A 15,849-nucleotide genomic window follows, 5' to 3' on the forward strand; every position below is an offset into this window, starting at 1 on the left:
CTCGTCCTAGTCCAGAGGAAAGACGGACTTGAACGCGTGATATCTAATGCTAGCCGGCTGCTGTCAAAAGCGGAAGGCAATTATTGTACGACTGAAAAGGAATGCTTTGCCATCATTTGGGCTACAGCAAAATTCTGCCCGCACCTATATGGGAAGCCATTCAGAGTGGTCAGCGACCATCACGCGTTGTGTTGGCTAGCTGACTTAAAAGACGCTTCAGGACGGCTGGCGCGGTGGAGCCACAGACTACAAGAATACATCACTGTAACCTAAATGTCCGGACGAAAACACTCCGATGCCGATTGCCTATCACGCGCCCCCATTGACCCGCCACCGCAAGATGACGAGGATGACGACTCCTTCCTTGGAATAATAAGCGCGGAAGACTTCGCTAAACAGCAACAAGCAGACCCGGAGCTAAAAGGCCTCGTCGATTATTTAGAAGGGCACACCCACGTAGTACCTAGGGCATTTAGGCACGGATTGTCTTCATTCACGCTTCAAAACAGCCTACTCGTGAAGAACTAATTACCAGTCCGCGCCAACTACCTTCTTGTTCCGTCGGCGCTGCGTCCAGAAGTACTGCACGCCCTACATGACGATCCGACCGCAGGGCATCTCGGTTTCTCCCGGACGCTATAGAGGATACAAGAAAAGTATTACTGGCCGCGCCTAACCGCCGATGTCACCCGTTACGTCAAGACATGTCGAGACTGTCAGCGACGCAAGACGCCACCTACAAGGCCAGTGGGATTACTACAGCCGATCAAGCCTCCTTACCAACCTTTTCAGCAGATCGGGATGGACTTGCTGGGACCGTTTCCGACATCAACTTCCGGAAATAAGTGGATCGTCGTGGCGACGGACTATCTCACCCCCTTCGCTGAAACTAAAGCTCTAACGAAAGGCAGCGCAGCCAAAGTGGCGAAATTTTTCGTCGAGAACATCCTGCAGTGACATGGTGCTCCAGAAGCTCTCATCACCGACAGAGGAACGGCTTTTACAGCAGACCGCACCCATGTCATTCTGGAATACATCCAGCCAACCACAGGAAGACAACTGCCTACAACCGGCATACGAATGGTCTCACCGAGCGCCTGAACAAGACCCTCGCCGACATGCTAGCAATGTACGTCGACGTCGAGCACAAGACGTGGGATGCCGTCCTGCCGTGCGTAACCTTTGCTTACAACGTGGCGGTGCAAGAAGCAACACAGATCACGCTGTTCAAGCTTGTTTACGGCAGGAACCCGACGATGACTCTCGACGCCATGCTGCCGCACGGGACCGACGAAGAGAATCTTGACGTCGTTATCTATCTCCAGCGCGCCGAAGAAGCTCGACAGCTCGGCCACCTACGTATCAAAAACCAGCAGCATACCTACCAACAGCCGACACTACAACCTCTGACGACGCTTCGTCCAGTACCAGCCTGGCAACCGTGTTTGGGTTTGGACCCCAATACGTCGACGGGGACTCAGTGAGAATCTATTGCGGCGCTATTTCAGACCCTACAAGATCAACCGACGTGCTGGCGATCTGGGCTATGAGGTCGTGCCAGACGGCATTTCGCATTCACAGCGGCGCCGCGCACGACCTGAAGTAGTTCATGTTATGCGTCTTCAGCCGTTTCACCACCGCTGAAGAACTTTCGTAACGCCGCATAGCTGAACTTTTGATTCTTTCTTTTTTCGACTGTGTCACCTTGGACTTCGTTTCTTTGTTGTTACTTTGTTGAACAAGTGTCCTTTTGTCTTTTACTCTCCTGTTATGTTCGCAGCATCGGGCCGATGCCTTTTGAGAGGGGGGAATTAACGTTTGAACTCGTTTATTTTTTACGGGTGAGCGCTTTTACCGTACACGAAATGTTATCGCTCTGCGCAGGACGTGTCTAAATGTATCGGAAGTTTCTAGAATGTTATCGATTTATTCTATCCGGTATCTGTTGTCGTCGAACCTTGTGTAATGTGATTGCATGCATGCGCGACGCGAATGGCGTAGAACTTTGTGGATGGCATGTGGGTCCCAGCGATTACTCTGGAACGTTCGACGACTGATCTATAAAAGCCGATGCACTTGACCCGCTGAGATTTTCGCCGAGCGCCGACTGTGCTCGCCGCTCTCGCTGCGTTTTAAGTGTATCCTGTTTTGTGGGCCCAGGTTCGCCCAATAAAAGCTAGTTTTGTATTTCACGGTGTTGCTACTGTGTTATTTAACGTCACTAACCACGTGACAATATCGCTTCACCTTGGTTTCAATAAATAAGTGAAACGCATTTGTAAATAAATTTTCCGGCTACTTTGGAACCTATCTACTCTCTATCTACTTACTATGTACTTTCAGACCACTATGCTTACTGTAAGCGTAATTTTCCTAATCTCGTACTGTATAGGTTCAACAGGTAAGCCAAACTTCCGTGCATCGAGATTATTAGCTTAGAGGCACGCAAGCAACATGTAGCGTTCCCGATGCGTTAATTTATTAAATTTATATTTATTCCCTGTATTTGTCGTCCCTCAGTGCCACGAGACATACAGAGGGAAGTGGCTTACAGTGCAAGATGAAATAGAAGGATCAATTACTGTATAAATTGTTCCATAGTAACAAAAGAACGGGGCACCTGTGCGTACAATGCTATAGCTGAGAGAGGCATGACCATAGGGGCATGGTACACGCAACGGACGCACCGGATCTGCGGTTTGTGTAATATACCCACCGCGCGTTGAGAATCTTGCGTCTCTTGACGATAACAAACAGCCGCGACCAGGGGGGCCCTTCGAATAACGAGCAGTTCTTGGGCGCGGCGTCGTAGTTTACGTCGTAGGCGGCGACCCCGGCCAGCAGGTCCGCGTAGTCGTATAAAACGTACCAGGCCTGCGAGCGGGCGCGTAAGGACAGAAAGAGTCATTGCGCTCAAAAGGCGTCACTTTGCAACATGAGTTAGACCATCGGCGTCAAACGAAACGAGAACAGCGGAGCGCGTGGCCCATCGTATAACCGAAGCTACAGCGTGCGACGTACATTCATTATTACACCCTCAAACACCTGTACACCCTTTCGGGCGTATATTTGTCACACAACAATAATCGCCATTTGTCTTGCCTGCGTTTCCTTTCTTGAAAACTGTATGCTCGCTACTTTCCTGTCGAGAATGCTAGGTCATGCTGATAAAGTGCATGCCGTTCGTGGCTTGGAAGTACCGGGCTCGCAGCGTTAAAGAAAGGAAATGCGGACAAGACAGATGACGATTATCGTTGTGTGGCAAGATACGACCCAAACGGTGTAATTTTGTTTAAGAGTATCATTGGCAGGCGCGCACATCCGATTTAATTTCACCGCACTGCGCGATATGCACCCCCCCCCCCCCCCTCAGTACTGCGATATTTGCGCTTCCGCTCCACTTGTCTTATCTGAAGGCAAGGAAATAAAAAAGGGGACCACAGCAATGCCGGACATCGCCTTTAGTTCACCGCTCTTGCACCACACTGGTTACGGATCTAAAAGTTTCAGAATTCGCGTGCTGACGCACGCAGTGTCCTCAACGAAAACAGAATTGACATAAAAAGAAAGAAGCAAGACCATGCCCTAAGCTTTCACCGCCCAGCGCCCATTGGGAATGGTTGATTATTTAGGGATGCGGACTGGATTACAAGAGGAGGGAAGCGATGCAGGGGGCGGTAGAAAGTTAGGCGGGTGGATGAGATTAAGAAGTTTGCAGGGACAACATGGCCACAATTAGCACATGACCGCGGTAGTTGGAGAAGTATGGGAGATGCCTTTGCTCTGCAGTGGGCGTAGCCAGGCTGCTGCTGCTGCTGATGATGATGATCTTATAATCAACCGCCTCGCGTAAAAGACGAGCGGACGGCTGGTTGGCTTTGAATCAGCAGTTTTGCTGCAATTTGCAAGAGGTTCCATTACGCTTAGAGAAGGAGGGTGCCAGAACCTTAAGATAGCTGGCGCCCTCCGTCCTATGCCGCGTGCAACTTTTTTGTCCGATGGGATTTTCGCGCGGCTTCGCCGGGTGTCGCATAAACAAAAAAAAAAGCGAAAACGGCTTTTTTGTTGCTACGCTGCTCTCAAGCTGAAAAGCAGATTTTCGAAGAATAATGCCAGCTTGCTACATGGTGTTGGTTTGAGGATATGCAGACGCAGGCTTGGCGTCCTTAGACTCCCTTATCCTCGTCTTACGCTTTGTCGTGAAGGCGCCTGGTCGTCGCGTCATGATTCACTGCCACAGACATCGATTTGTTTTTTCTTTTATGCATAGGCAACGCGTACAAGCCGAGTATCTTTTCTGAAGGCTTGGTAAGCAGCGGGAGTACTGGCAGAAATTCATTTTTAACTGACAAATGTTTACAAACCTGCTTCACTAAAGGGTTTCAAGTAAGGCGCATTAGTTTGGAGAACGTGGAATAGTTCCGTTATTTTGGCAAGCTCGCATGAAAGTAAGACGTCCCTACGTCTTTTATGTCCATGTGTACACGGTACGCTACACCGCTCCCTTGCCTCTCAGCTAAGCACTGGTAAAACCATAATTAAACCGAATATAGACTGATGCATAGGGCCAACTTAAAGTTCGCGATATCCACCGCCTTGGCTGCAGTGGCTGTATGGTCTGCTGCTCTGTATGAGGTTGTGGGCTGAAACTCGGCTATTATGGTCGTTTTCTTTTTCTTTTTTTTACAGCGACGCTGTTTATGGCTAGCCGATTCGTCCGTCCGTCCGTCCGTTTGTGGCTCGTGCGCCAAAAACTCCTCAGACGCAACCCCATGCGCATGCGCGAAATAAAGAGGGAGAGAGAGAGCTGCGCGATTGGTTGCGCTAGTAGTGTCGTCGTTACTCTCCGTTGCAGCCGTTTGCCGTTTGCTCTCAGTAGCAGTTTCCCTCCGACTCCGGAATGGGTCGGCCACGCGTCATACGTACTCCGGACGAGCAGGCAGCTTTCGATCAGCAACACCGCGAGCAGAACCGGGAACGAGCTCGTCTACCCCGTGCCGATGCTGCAGCCCGGGCTCAAGAACAGGCTCGTTCAGCAGAGCGCACTCAGCAACTGCGTACCGAGGAGCTGGCACGCTTCCAAGCAGTCGTTTAATAAACCATCGGGATTGACCCAGTGATAAACACCGGGGCCGCATGTTTCAGCTTCGCTGGTTATATAACCATTTCTACTGAGTGCTTGGGCGGGATAAAAAAAAGAAAGAAAACTCCAGTACGTGTAACTTTAGGCTGCAATGAAAGTTCACGTGTATCTTTGGGTTGCAATGAAAATTAAGGAACCCTAGATAAAAATTATTCCTTGCCCTCGACTGGCATCCTTCATTTCCCCTTGTGCAGATTTTCGGGATTCAAATCAGTCACTGAAAACTACTGATATTTTACTGCGGGCAATATGCAAATCAAGCAATATATTCCGCGTTGTATGTTTTCTTTAGCCGCCTGAAAGCCTGGGATATCTGCAAGATGGTTAGGTAATTACGGGTGTGGTTGATGTCGCATACCATGCCGCAACCAGCACGAATATAATTTTTTGGAGTTGTCATTTTTAGTAACAAAATGCACATTGAAGTATTAAAATAGAAGCTCCATACTTTGATGATTACACAATATACTGTTTGAAGTGATGTATCTAATCTTACCTGGGCTTATGGCCTGAGTGGCTAGGCAACATGAAACCCAGGTAAGTATAGTTATTCAATGAGCTAAGACATCATCCCTCTATATTTAGCCCTCTTCCCAGGAGTTCCCAGATATGCCTCTGTTAACGTCAGAAAAAGTACAAGGATTCAAAAGAGTCCAACGTGGCTCAGCTAAAATTTTAGATATACAAGTAAGATGATTTTCTTTCCCATTACGATTGTGCGTTGCTTTGATTTCGTAGTCATCCGTCGCATTCTTTTCGTTAATATCTAAAAGCACTAAACAGCGCCACACATCCGTAAGCGTTGGGTGAAGATTCCATTCCCCGAGGCATTGCTCAGCAGTCAATGTCTCGTGGAATGGAATCGCCGCGCAATGCTTTTAAATTTAAAAGAATTTAAAATTTAGAAGAATGATTCTCGCAGAGTTACGCCGACCGCATCGCCCCTGAGTCGGCTTCGCCTCACTAGTCAATGTCCCGGATTCATGGACTTGTGAAAGAACGCAGAAGCCAAAATATCGCAGTGCAGTCAGTACAAGACGAGTCATCATCATCATCATCAGCAGCAGCAGCAGCAGCAGCCTGGTCACGCCCACTGCAGAGCAAAGGCCTCTCCCATATTTCTCCAACAACCCCGGTCATGTATTAATTGTGGCCATGCCGTCCCTGCAAACTTCTTAATCTCATCCGCCCACCTAACTTTCTGCCGCCCCATGCTACGCTTCCCTTCCCTTGGAATCCAGTCCGTAACCCTTAATGACCATCGGTTATCTTCCCTCCTCATTACATGTCCTGCCCATGCCCATTTCATTTTCTTGATTTCAACTAAGATGTCATTAACTCGCGTTTGTTCCCTCACCCAATCTACTCTTTTCTTATCCCTTAACGTTACACCTATCATTCTTCTTTCCATAGCTCGTTGCGTCGTCCTCAATTTGAGTAGAACCCTTTTCGTAAGCCGCCAGGTTTCTGCCCCGTAGGTGAGTACTGGTAAGACACAGCTATTATACACTTTTCTCTTGAGGGATAATGGCAACCTGCTGTTTATGATCTGAGAATGCCTGCCAAACGCACCCCAGCCCATTCTTATTCTTCTGATTATTTCCGTCTCATGATCCGGATCCGCAGTCACTACCTGCCCTAAGTAGACATATTCCCTTACGACTTTCAGTGCCTCGCTGCCTATTGTAAATTGCTGTTCTCTTCCGAGACTGTTAAACATTACTTTAGTTTTCTGCAGATTAATTTTTAGACCCACTCTTCTGCTTTGCCTCTCGAGGTCAGTGAGCATGCGTTGCAGTTGGTCCCTTGAGTTACTAAGCAAGGCAATATCATCAGCGAATCGCAAGTTACTAAGGTATTCTCCATTAACTTTTATCCCCATTTCTTCCCAATCCAGGTCTCTGAATACCTCCTGTAAACACGCTGTGAATAGCATTGGAGAGATCGTATCTCCCTGCCGGACGCCTTTCTTTATTGGGATTTTGTTGCTTTCTTTATGGAGGACTACGGTGGCTGTGGAACCGCTATAGATATCTTTCAGTATTTTTACATACGGCTCGTCTACACCCTGATCCGTAATGCCTGCATGACTGCTGAGGTTTCGACAGAATCAAATGCTTTCTCGTAATCAATGAAAGCTATATATAAGGGTTATATATAAGGGTTATCGAGGACGAGTATTATCGCACAGTGCAGTGAAACCGTACGTGTCGTCGGCGTCAAATGAAAGGAGAAGAGCGATGCGTCTGCTACAGTCCGGGCCGTCATCTTTTCTCGCTTTCAAATAAGAGAGTACTGGGGGTTTGTCGTTTATTCCTCGTCTACCTCTTTTTCGCGCCCTTTTTTATTGAGATAGAACAAAGGGGCTCTATTCTCGACACGTATGGCCACTGCAGGGTCGTCATTGTTCGCCATGTTGACTCTCTAATTGGCTGTCGAAAGGTCACATGTTTTGAGATTTGTGCCGGAAAGCGGCACAAACTCATCTTTTAATTAGTGCACAGCTATACGAAGTATTGTAGTTTTACCGGCCATATAAACTTGGAAACATTCACTTGCTAAGTGAATGGTGAAGTGAACAAGCGTATGGTGCCAGTATGCACGATCAAACATGAACACATGACACTCGATGTCAAAACGCTGGTGTCAGCAACGCGGCAGCAGCAGCGAGCGAAGTGACTTTCGTGTGCTCTACCCCTTAATGCAAGAACGGCGAACACACAGCGCGCACGAAGGCATGAGCCGTCTGTGGACGTTGACGGCGCGCGCAGCGCTGCGAAGTTTGAAAAGGGGAACAGTTGTCATCTTTGGCTATGCCTCCACGGTGTTATCAGTCTGAACGCCGCACGCAACAGCCGCGACACATCAGGGAGGAGCTTTGCACCGATCCTCACTCTCTTTCACTCGTAACCACGCGAACGAAAATTAAAATTTGGTGTCCTATATTTCGGAGCGCAGACACGCTAGAAGAATTATAACTGATACTGCGTGGAAACGCGACTGCCTCTAACATTTCAATACAAACATACCCACTTTGTGCTGTCAACAAAACGTAAATATTCAATTTTATGTAATTGGGCTGCTGACAGCGATAATTATCATCTCATTTTGTGTCCCCCTGGCCGCATAACTTATTTGCACAGGTGGTCCTCGCGTGCCTCCCAGAGCCTAGTTTTAAGAAAATCCTAAAGGTTAATTTTGAACTCCCAGTATGAGAACGTTAAGTAAACCCTTTAACGTGAAGTTTCATGTTTCTGACGTTTTACGGGTTGAAGGACGGACTTCGGGATGAAAACCAAACTTGGGAGTATTTATTTTACATTATATACAGAGAGCTGAGAGTCAAGTAACAGTCATACATTCATTACGGGCCGGCAGCAACTCGGACGCTGCGGCCCGGGGCAAGAAGTTCGAGAGATGTAAATCAGGGAAACAGGGAATGCTCTCGTCCCTCTGGAATGCTTCTTTTAAACCCTTCGACGACTGGAAGTCGCGTCATGTTCGACCAATCGGAGAAACCGCTTAGATGACGCCAGTTTCAGCCAATGGTTGTCGCCCGTTTCGCGTTGTCACACCCGGCGGCTCTCTGCGGTCTTGCCTCGCAGACTTGCAATGCGCTTCTTCAAAGGAGGAGAAGTGGGGGCGCTCATGCTCCATTGTCCGAGGGCCCACCTGCTCCCGGTGCTACGGCCCCGCAGCGGTAGCAAATGTCTTCTTCAAAGACGATGAAGAGGGACGATTGGGCTCTATTGTCCGAGGGCTGCTCTAGTCCCGGCGGTACGGCTCCGCTGTGGTAGCAAATGCCTTTTTCAAAGGCCAAGAAGGGGGTCGATTGGGCTCCATTGTCCGAGGGCCCCTTCTAATCCTGGCGGCGTACGAACTTGTTGGCACGTGAACTTGTTGGCTCGTGCGCTCCTCTGGAATGTGCTGCGATTAGATGTGGTCCTGGGGAACTCGAAGTAGGCGCAGGAAACAGCTCCATATCTAACAACGTGCAACTGACGTTCTTAATGCAAGTGCTCGGAAAAAACATAAATTACTCGCAGAATTTCCTGCAGGAGTTGTCTAAATGATGCATCACCAATTGCTACCAATGCCCTGCTGTTTTGTCGTTCTTTGCTGCACTGCTTGGTATAACTGCCAGAAACACTGCCATGACATCGCGAAGGGAGAAACGCGCCTGCAACACTAATGTGTTAACTGAGACCAGCATGAGACGGCGAACAAAAAGCGAGTAGTAGCAATGTTCAACCATGCTGTACGGTGGTGCGTTTGGATGATGATGCTGCTTCGTGGAAGGTGAGCTCTGGTCCATGCCCACTGTAGTTCGTGACGTAATTGAATAGTGTGAGGTTTGCTAGACCTGATACGTAGGCGTGGTCGACGATGCTGCTTTCTCTCGATGCGAAGCATTATCAACCATGGTCAACCGTGCTCCGGGGTCGGCTGCGTACGGCACTGCAGCGTGGGCCTTATTTTGAAAGCTATCTCCAATGATGACAGAGTGCGCCGAGTGCTGATAGCTTCGTGTGCGCTGTGTTCTCGGCGCTTAGTTCGCCTTGAAGCCTGGAGCAGCACCAAGGTCAATTCGCTCGCTGCTGTGGGCCATATCTCGAAAGCGAGCGTCTGACGTGACGGACGGACGGACGGGACAGGTTTCCTCACCGGTAAGGCATACAAATGCTTACGCACTTAAAACCCACCTTTCAGGAAAATAGGCTGTCATTCCGCAAAGTTGCATAAGTCAGCTGCTTTTTTTCTCTTTTTTGTGTATGCGTATATTGTTACCACAGTACACTGTAAAATAATTTACACCCTCATTAACCTTTAAAGGGGTAAATAATTTATCATTGCATGAAGCTATGTTGCGATTCTTAATAGCAGTACGGTGCGCGGTAGGAATGCGAGGATTCCGTAGGGTCGCCGATAGCACATACGTCATGGGACGCTCACCTTTACTGCGATTGATTCCCTTGTCTCGAAGGATACTGTGAATCCGTGATCCCTGTCATAGGCGTACCCGCAGTTATAACGATCGCTGTACTCGATGGTATTTGTGTAATCAAAACTTGTGTTTCCGCACACCTGGAAGAGAGTGGAGAGGGAGAAAGGCAACTAAGGCAGAGCAAGTGTACTGAGAATTGTGCCTCGACGCCTGCTAGACCAGACTTACAGCATTGATTTATTATATTTTCTCGCACAATATTAATTAACCCTTTAAAGACCAGCGTGACCATATGGTCACGTTAGTATGCACAGTGCATTTCAATTAATTAAGATTAACAAAACGGCACCAAAATCACCATTGACATGCTGATTGACAGATTTGAGTTTCCTTTATGGATACCAAGTGTCAGCAGCTGTCAGTCATATTGTGGGAGCCCCTCGCAAAGGCGGGAATAAGTGTTGCTCAGCGAGTAGCGTCGCTGTGCCTCGCTCCAAGTGTTGTGTTTTTTTTTTCACTACTCGTTTAAGTAATAGTCCGATATCGTTACCCCCATATTGCTCTTTGAATATGTGACCTTCGACGAGCATTTGTGAAAGAATTACGTTTGATTTGTCCATGAACGAGTACGTTATCTTGTGCGTTGCCATATGGTCACGCTGGGCCTGTAGGATACCTAACTTTTTATTTTTATTTAACTGCATTCTCATCTCTTCCACGGCTGCTGGCGCGTTAACGCAGTGGTTATTTGTTATTTTATTGTCTGAATCGGTAGATTTTGGAAGAAATAGCGAAGATACTCGAAGAGGAGGAGGATAACGTGTGAGTGATTTATATCGAGCCGCCAGAGGCTAGCACCTATTTGGATGAAGACTCGGCCGATAAAGACTCAGACGGGCTCATTGACAATGTAAGCGGGCGGCAGCTATGAGCCGGCGCTGAAACTGTTTTCTCTGACGGACGCGGCATTGATGGATGCGAGTCCGACCCCAACGACCCCGGTGGGCAAAGTGACGCAACATCAGACGTTTTTTCTGCTGTAGTTTATGCGGCCATTCCTGCGAAATTATCCACTGCTTCTAACTGGACGACGGGTGATCTCCAGAAGAGCCTTGGCATATTTCCAGAGCCAAACTTTGTTGCTTTCATGGACTTTTCACCTGTTGAGTTGTTCGGACTCTCTTTGACGAAGCCGTCGTGGAGCTGCTAGTCGAAAAAACAAGAAAGTATGCGTTATATTGAATATGCCTGATCCGGAGGTTACCAAAGAAGAATTAAGATGGGTTTTCTTGGAGCACTTGTTTTGTCCAGGTAGAAGCACTTGCCAGATAACGAGTGCTATTGGGACAACGGCACGGATATGCGCAACACGATGGCCTACAATGCTATGCGAAGAAATCGCTTCGTACAGATAATGAGATTCCGGCACTGAGCGAAATGCAAGCCTATCACTTAGTGACAAGTTGACAAAGTTGCGTCCATTGATGGCACTATTGAAAGCAAGGTTTCTGGAACACTTTCGACCTGTGCATCACCTGAGCTATGACGAATGTATGATTGAGCATTATGGTCGTCATGGCTGTAAACATTTCATACGGGGAAAGCTTATCCGCTTCGGGCATAAAGTATGGTGCCTAAATGCCAAGAACGGATACCTTGTAAGCTTCAACGTGTATCAAGGCAAGCAGGGGATCCCAGAACATCTGAAAAATATGAAAAGGACTTCGGTTCATCCACCATTCGGCGCCACTTCTCCAAATGGTGGATGAACTCGCAGCAGAGACGCATGACTTTCCTTTCCTTTTATATTTTGATTATTTATTCACAAGCATGCAGCCACTCAGGCATCTCAAAGCACAGGGCTACGAAGGCACGGGCACAGTGAAGTAGAACCGTGTTCCCAAGGAATGCCCTATCGCTCGACCAGAATTCGTCAAGTGCCAACCTCGCGGGCACGAAGAGCGCGTGCTGAGCGACAATGGGATAATTGTTGTCCGCTGGATGGACAATTCTGTAGTAACGATCGTAAGCACCATTCACGGCGTAGAGCCAATGTCATCTGCAGACAGGTACTCTCGTGTTCAGAAGAAGCGAATCAAGGTGGCCCGTCCAAACACTGTTGCTCAGTACAAGATTTATGGGAAGTACGGACCAGATGGATGCGAATGCAGGCGCCTACAGGATTGCAACCCGTGGCAAAAAGTTTTGGTGGCTGGTTTTCACTTTGTGTCGTATCTATCAGCACCACTCGGAAGCTCATTCGTAGCACAGGGTTCAACGTCACGCAGGTCGAATTCCGCAGGCAAATTGCACAAAGCTACCTGATGGGATGAGACAATAAGCCTAGACGACCTGGTCAACGCAGAATTCCAAAGGCTGGTGATGTCCTGACTGGTACACGTTATGACCAAGTCTAATGGCAAGAGGTGGAGGTGTGCATGAGATAATTGCAACAATGCGGTGCACACAAAATGCACAAAGTATGACGTCGGCAAGTGTATTCCATGATTTAAACGATATCACACTAAATGGGCGCTCGACTATTCGCTATGTATGTTTTTGCGACGTTTTATGGCTTGAAATAAATGTTTTTCACTTCGCGTATTTTGCTGGAGCGTAAGGGCCCAGTGTGACCATATGGTCACGGGCTATATTTCAAAAACTAATTAGGCAAGAGTATTAATTTTTTGCATGTGAATAATTAGTATAAAGGTAAGGTAATATATTAGATATTTTTCAAGATAGCAAGAAAAAAAGAAACCGGTCCCCAATGGGTTAAAAGAAAGGAGGGAAGGAGAGAAAACTAATATTGCACAGACCCCACTCAGTCCGTCCGCGGGAACCTTATGCACAGGTATTGCAGGTTTGTTGGCTCTATAACCTGGTTTCAGTTTCCGTAAAGTATTACTAGATGGCGCAACAGGTCCGTGAAAAAAAGCCCCTCAAACATCGTAAAGTATGAGATTGATTATAAAAGAATAAAAGAAAGCCACTGATAATAATATTTGGGGTTTTACGTGCCAAAACCACTTTCTGATTATGAGGCACGCCGTAGTGGAGGACTGCGGAAATTTTGACCACCTGGGGTTCTTTAACGTGCACCTAAATCTAAGCACACGGGTGTTTTCGCATTTCGCCCCCATCGAAATGCGGCCGCCCTGGCCGGGATTCGATCCCGCGACCTCGTGCTCAGCAGCCCAACACCATAGCCACTGAGCAACCACGGCGGGTAAGAAAGCCACTGAGAAACGCCATAGCGGCGAGAACGTTCTGCAAGGCGGCGGGGTCACGCGCTCCTCCAGCATCGTAGAACGTGACAGGCGGCACGCGCACGCAAGCACGCGCGTAGAGACAGGCACGCTCACGCACGCACGTACACACACAACTACACCGTGGTGAAAACTTTCTATGAAAAAAAAAGAATTGTAATAGCGAACGTGACTTACCGCTTGTACGTGCGCTACCTGGGGGTAGTCTCCTAATTTGCACGGTTCTCCAACGTCGTAGTTTCCCGGATAACTTGGCTTGTACCAGCGGCCTGCCATCGTCGCCGACACCGCGTACATGGTGTCGAGGCCCTCGTTCCGTTGCAGGTGCTTAATCGTGTTCACGGCGTCATTCTGGGGAGCAAAGAAATGAGCGCGAAAGCAAACTTTGCGGACGGTGTTACATGTGGCGCCGTTTCCTGAGGCTACTTCGTGTTCCCCAGACCACATCGAATCGCAGCACAGCTAATGGAGGAATGCAGAAGCAGGGATGCCATTGCTGAGGCAAGACACGTGCAAACAAGTTGGCCGCCCCCAGGTCGTGTGCCGCCGGGGAACTATTCAATGCTTGACTTTCCCGACACTGTTGCGAGGAAAAGGGGGTCTCGAACCAAGACGGCTGTAATGCGCCGTGACAACATGACGGCTGTAATTGAGCCTGTCCGCCTTCGTCCGCCGTCAGCCGTCCGCCTTCGTCCGCCGTCTAGGCTGACGGAGCATTGCAAGTCAGCAAGGCAAGACCGCAGTGAGCCGCCGGGTGTGACACCGCCGCACAGGCGCCTTCCATTGGCCGAAGATGGCGTCATCTGAGCGGGCTCTCCTATTGGCCGAACATGACGCGTCTTCCCGAGATCGAAGGGTTTAAAAGACGGAGACCGGGAGCAGCAGAAGAGCATTCTGGAGAATTCCCTGATTCACCCCTCTCGAACTTCTTGCCGCGGGCCGCAGCGTCCGAGTTGCTGCCGGCCCGTAATGACTGTACGAATGTTACTTGACTCTCACCTCTCTGTATATAACGTAAAATAAACCCTCCCAAGTTCGGTTTTCATCCCGAAGTCCCTCCTCAACCCCTTCAACGGAAACGTAGCTGACTGTTGGACAACGCGTCGAGGTTTGAAGGCAAATTCCACACCCGCGTTCGCGCTGACGAAGCTCTGCGTGCGGTGGCGTGGCCGCAAGCAAGTGTCAATCAATGAACAGCCAGCAGCGCAACCTGCTTTTGAGCCGCGAATGTTCGCTTTGAAACCTAATTAGCAATAATTATGAAATGAGTGCTACCATGCGCATGCCGCTCGACGCGTTTCAACGGCTCCACTTTGCAAATCGCAGTTTGTACGGCTGCGCGGCGGCAACTGCTGACGGCGTAATCTTGCAACTCCGTCTGCGTAGAATGCCAGCCGTGTCGCTGATGACCGAAGTGTCGGTGAGAACGCCAATGCAGTGTCTATGGCGAATGGGTCATGGCTAAGAAAAGCCAGCCAACATTGCACTTCCCCTGGCACTTCCGAAGGGTTGAGTACTCGCTTAGACCACTTCGATGTATTTGATGTATGCACTCCTCAAATTATCATACATTCGCGAAGATTTCGTTTCTTCTGTTTTCTTTGTGACGTCATAGGGGCAGCAATGAGAACGCTATATTCAGAACGGACTCCCGACTTGTTTGCACAGTCGCTTACTTAGGCGCTACCGCGAGTATTATGTGAATACATTAAAGTTTCTTTATAACGAAGAAGGTGGAAGCCAACTTGCTTCGTCTTACATACATGTCACTTCGTTCGAAAGATGCCTCCCTTAGTGCAGCATACAAAAACACACTAAGCTTGCTGAAGAAAAATAGGGGTTTATTCTGACCACGGTGGTATATTTTAAACATTATCCGTCATATCACTCCCCCCCCCCCCCCCCCCCCTGGCTTGGATTTATTCACAGCGTAATTGGTGTTAATACTACAGTCAATGCGATATTGCAGAGGGCGACACAATGCTGAGTTCAAACGTCAAATATTAACGCAGGAATCAGCTGCAGGCATTAGAAAAAAATAAAACTAAAGGGGTGAGGAATGAATAAGTTTGCATACAGATCAAGTCAATGCAATGCAAGAGAGAATTAGGCTCCAATAGAGGCTCACTGACGACTCCGCCTAATATGCAGACAGATGATGTCATAACTTGAACAATTACATTCAGAACAGAAAATAAAATTAAAGGAGAGGGGAGGGGCAACTAGGTTTGCATGGAGAGCAATTCAGTGTAATGTAGGACACAATTAAGTTCCAATACAATTCCACTGACAACCCCGCCTAACATAAAGACAGACCGATGCATTAATAACAAGAGCATTTCCCACCGTAAGCTTGGTGTTTTTCCAACGATAAGACCAGAACATGGTCGCCTTTACTACAACATCACGACAGCGGTCACTGCCAATACGCCAAAATCGACTTCATCTTAAAACATGTGCGCATGAAGGACATTTTCACAAGAAAAATTGCT

General features: G+C 48.3%; 2 protein-coding genes across 2 annotated transcripts in view; both read right to left on the reverse strand.

The window, feature by feature from the left end:
* Nucleotides 1-15,849, reverse strand: part of LOC135916493 (uncharacterized) — a 188,095-nt gene that overhangs the window by 22,263 nt on the left and 149,983 nt on the right. The gene's annotated exons all lie outside the window — the stretch shown is intronic.
* LOC139049771 (uncharacterized) overlaps nt 1-15,849 on the reverse strand; it is a 66,685-nt gene that overhangs the window by 3,852 nt on the left and 46,984 nt on the right. The window contains exons 11-13 of the mRNA XM_070525578.1: nt 13,535-13,708; nt 10,097-10,228; nt 2,717-2,874 (exon numbers count right to left, since the gene is read on the reverse strand). Coding sequence (XP_070381679.1) covers nt 2,717-2,874; nt 10,097-10,228; nt 13,535-13,708 — 464 coding nt within the window. The remainder of the gene's footprint in view (nt 1-2,716; nt 2,875-10,096; nt 10,229-13,534; nt 13,709-15,849) is intronic.

This window comes from Dermacentor albipictus, chromosome 9 (assembly GCF_038994185.2).
Source record: "Dermacentor albipictus isolate Rhodes 1998 colony chromosome 9, USDA_Dalb.pri_finalv2, whole genome shotgun sequence".
Classification (NCBI taxonomy): Eukaryota; Metazoa; Arthropoda; class Arachnida; order Ixodida; family Ixodidae; genus Dermacentor; species Dermacentor albipictus.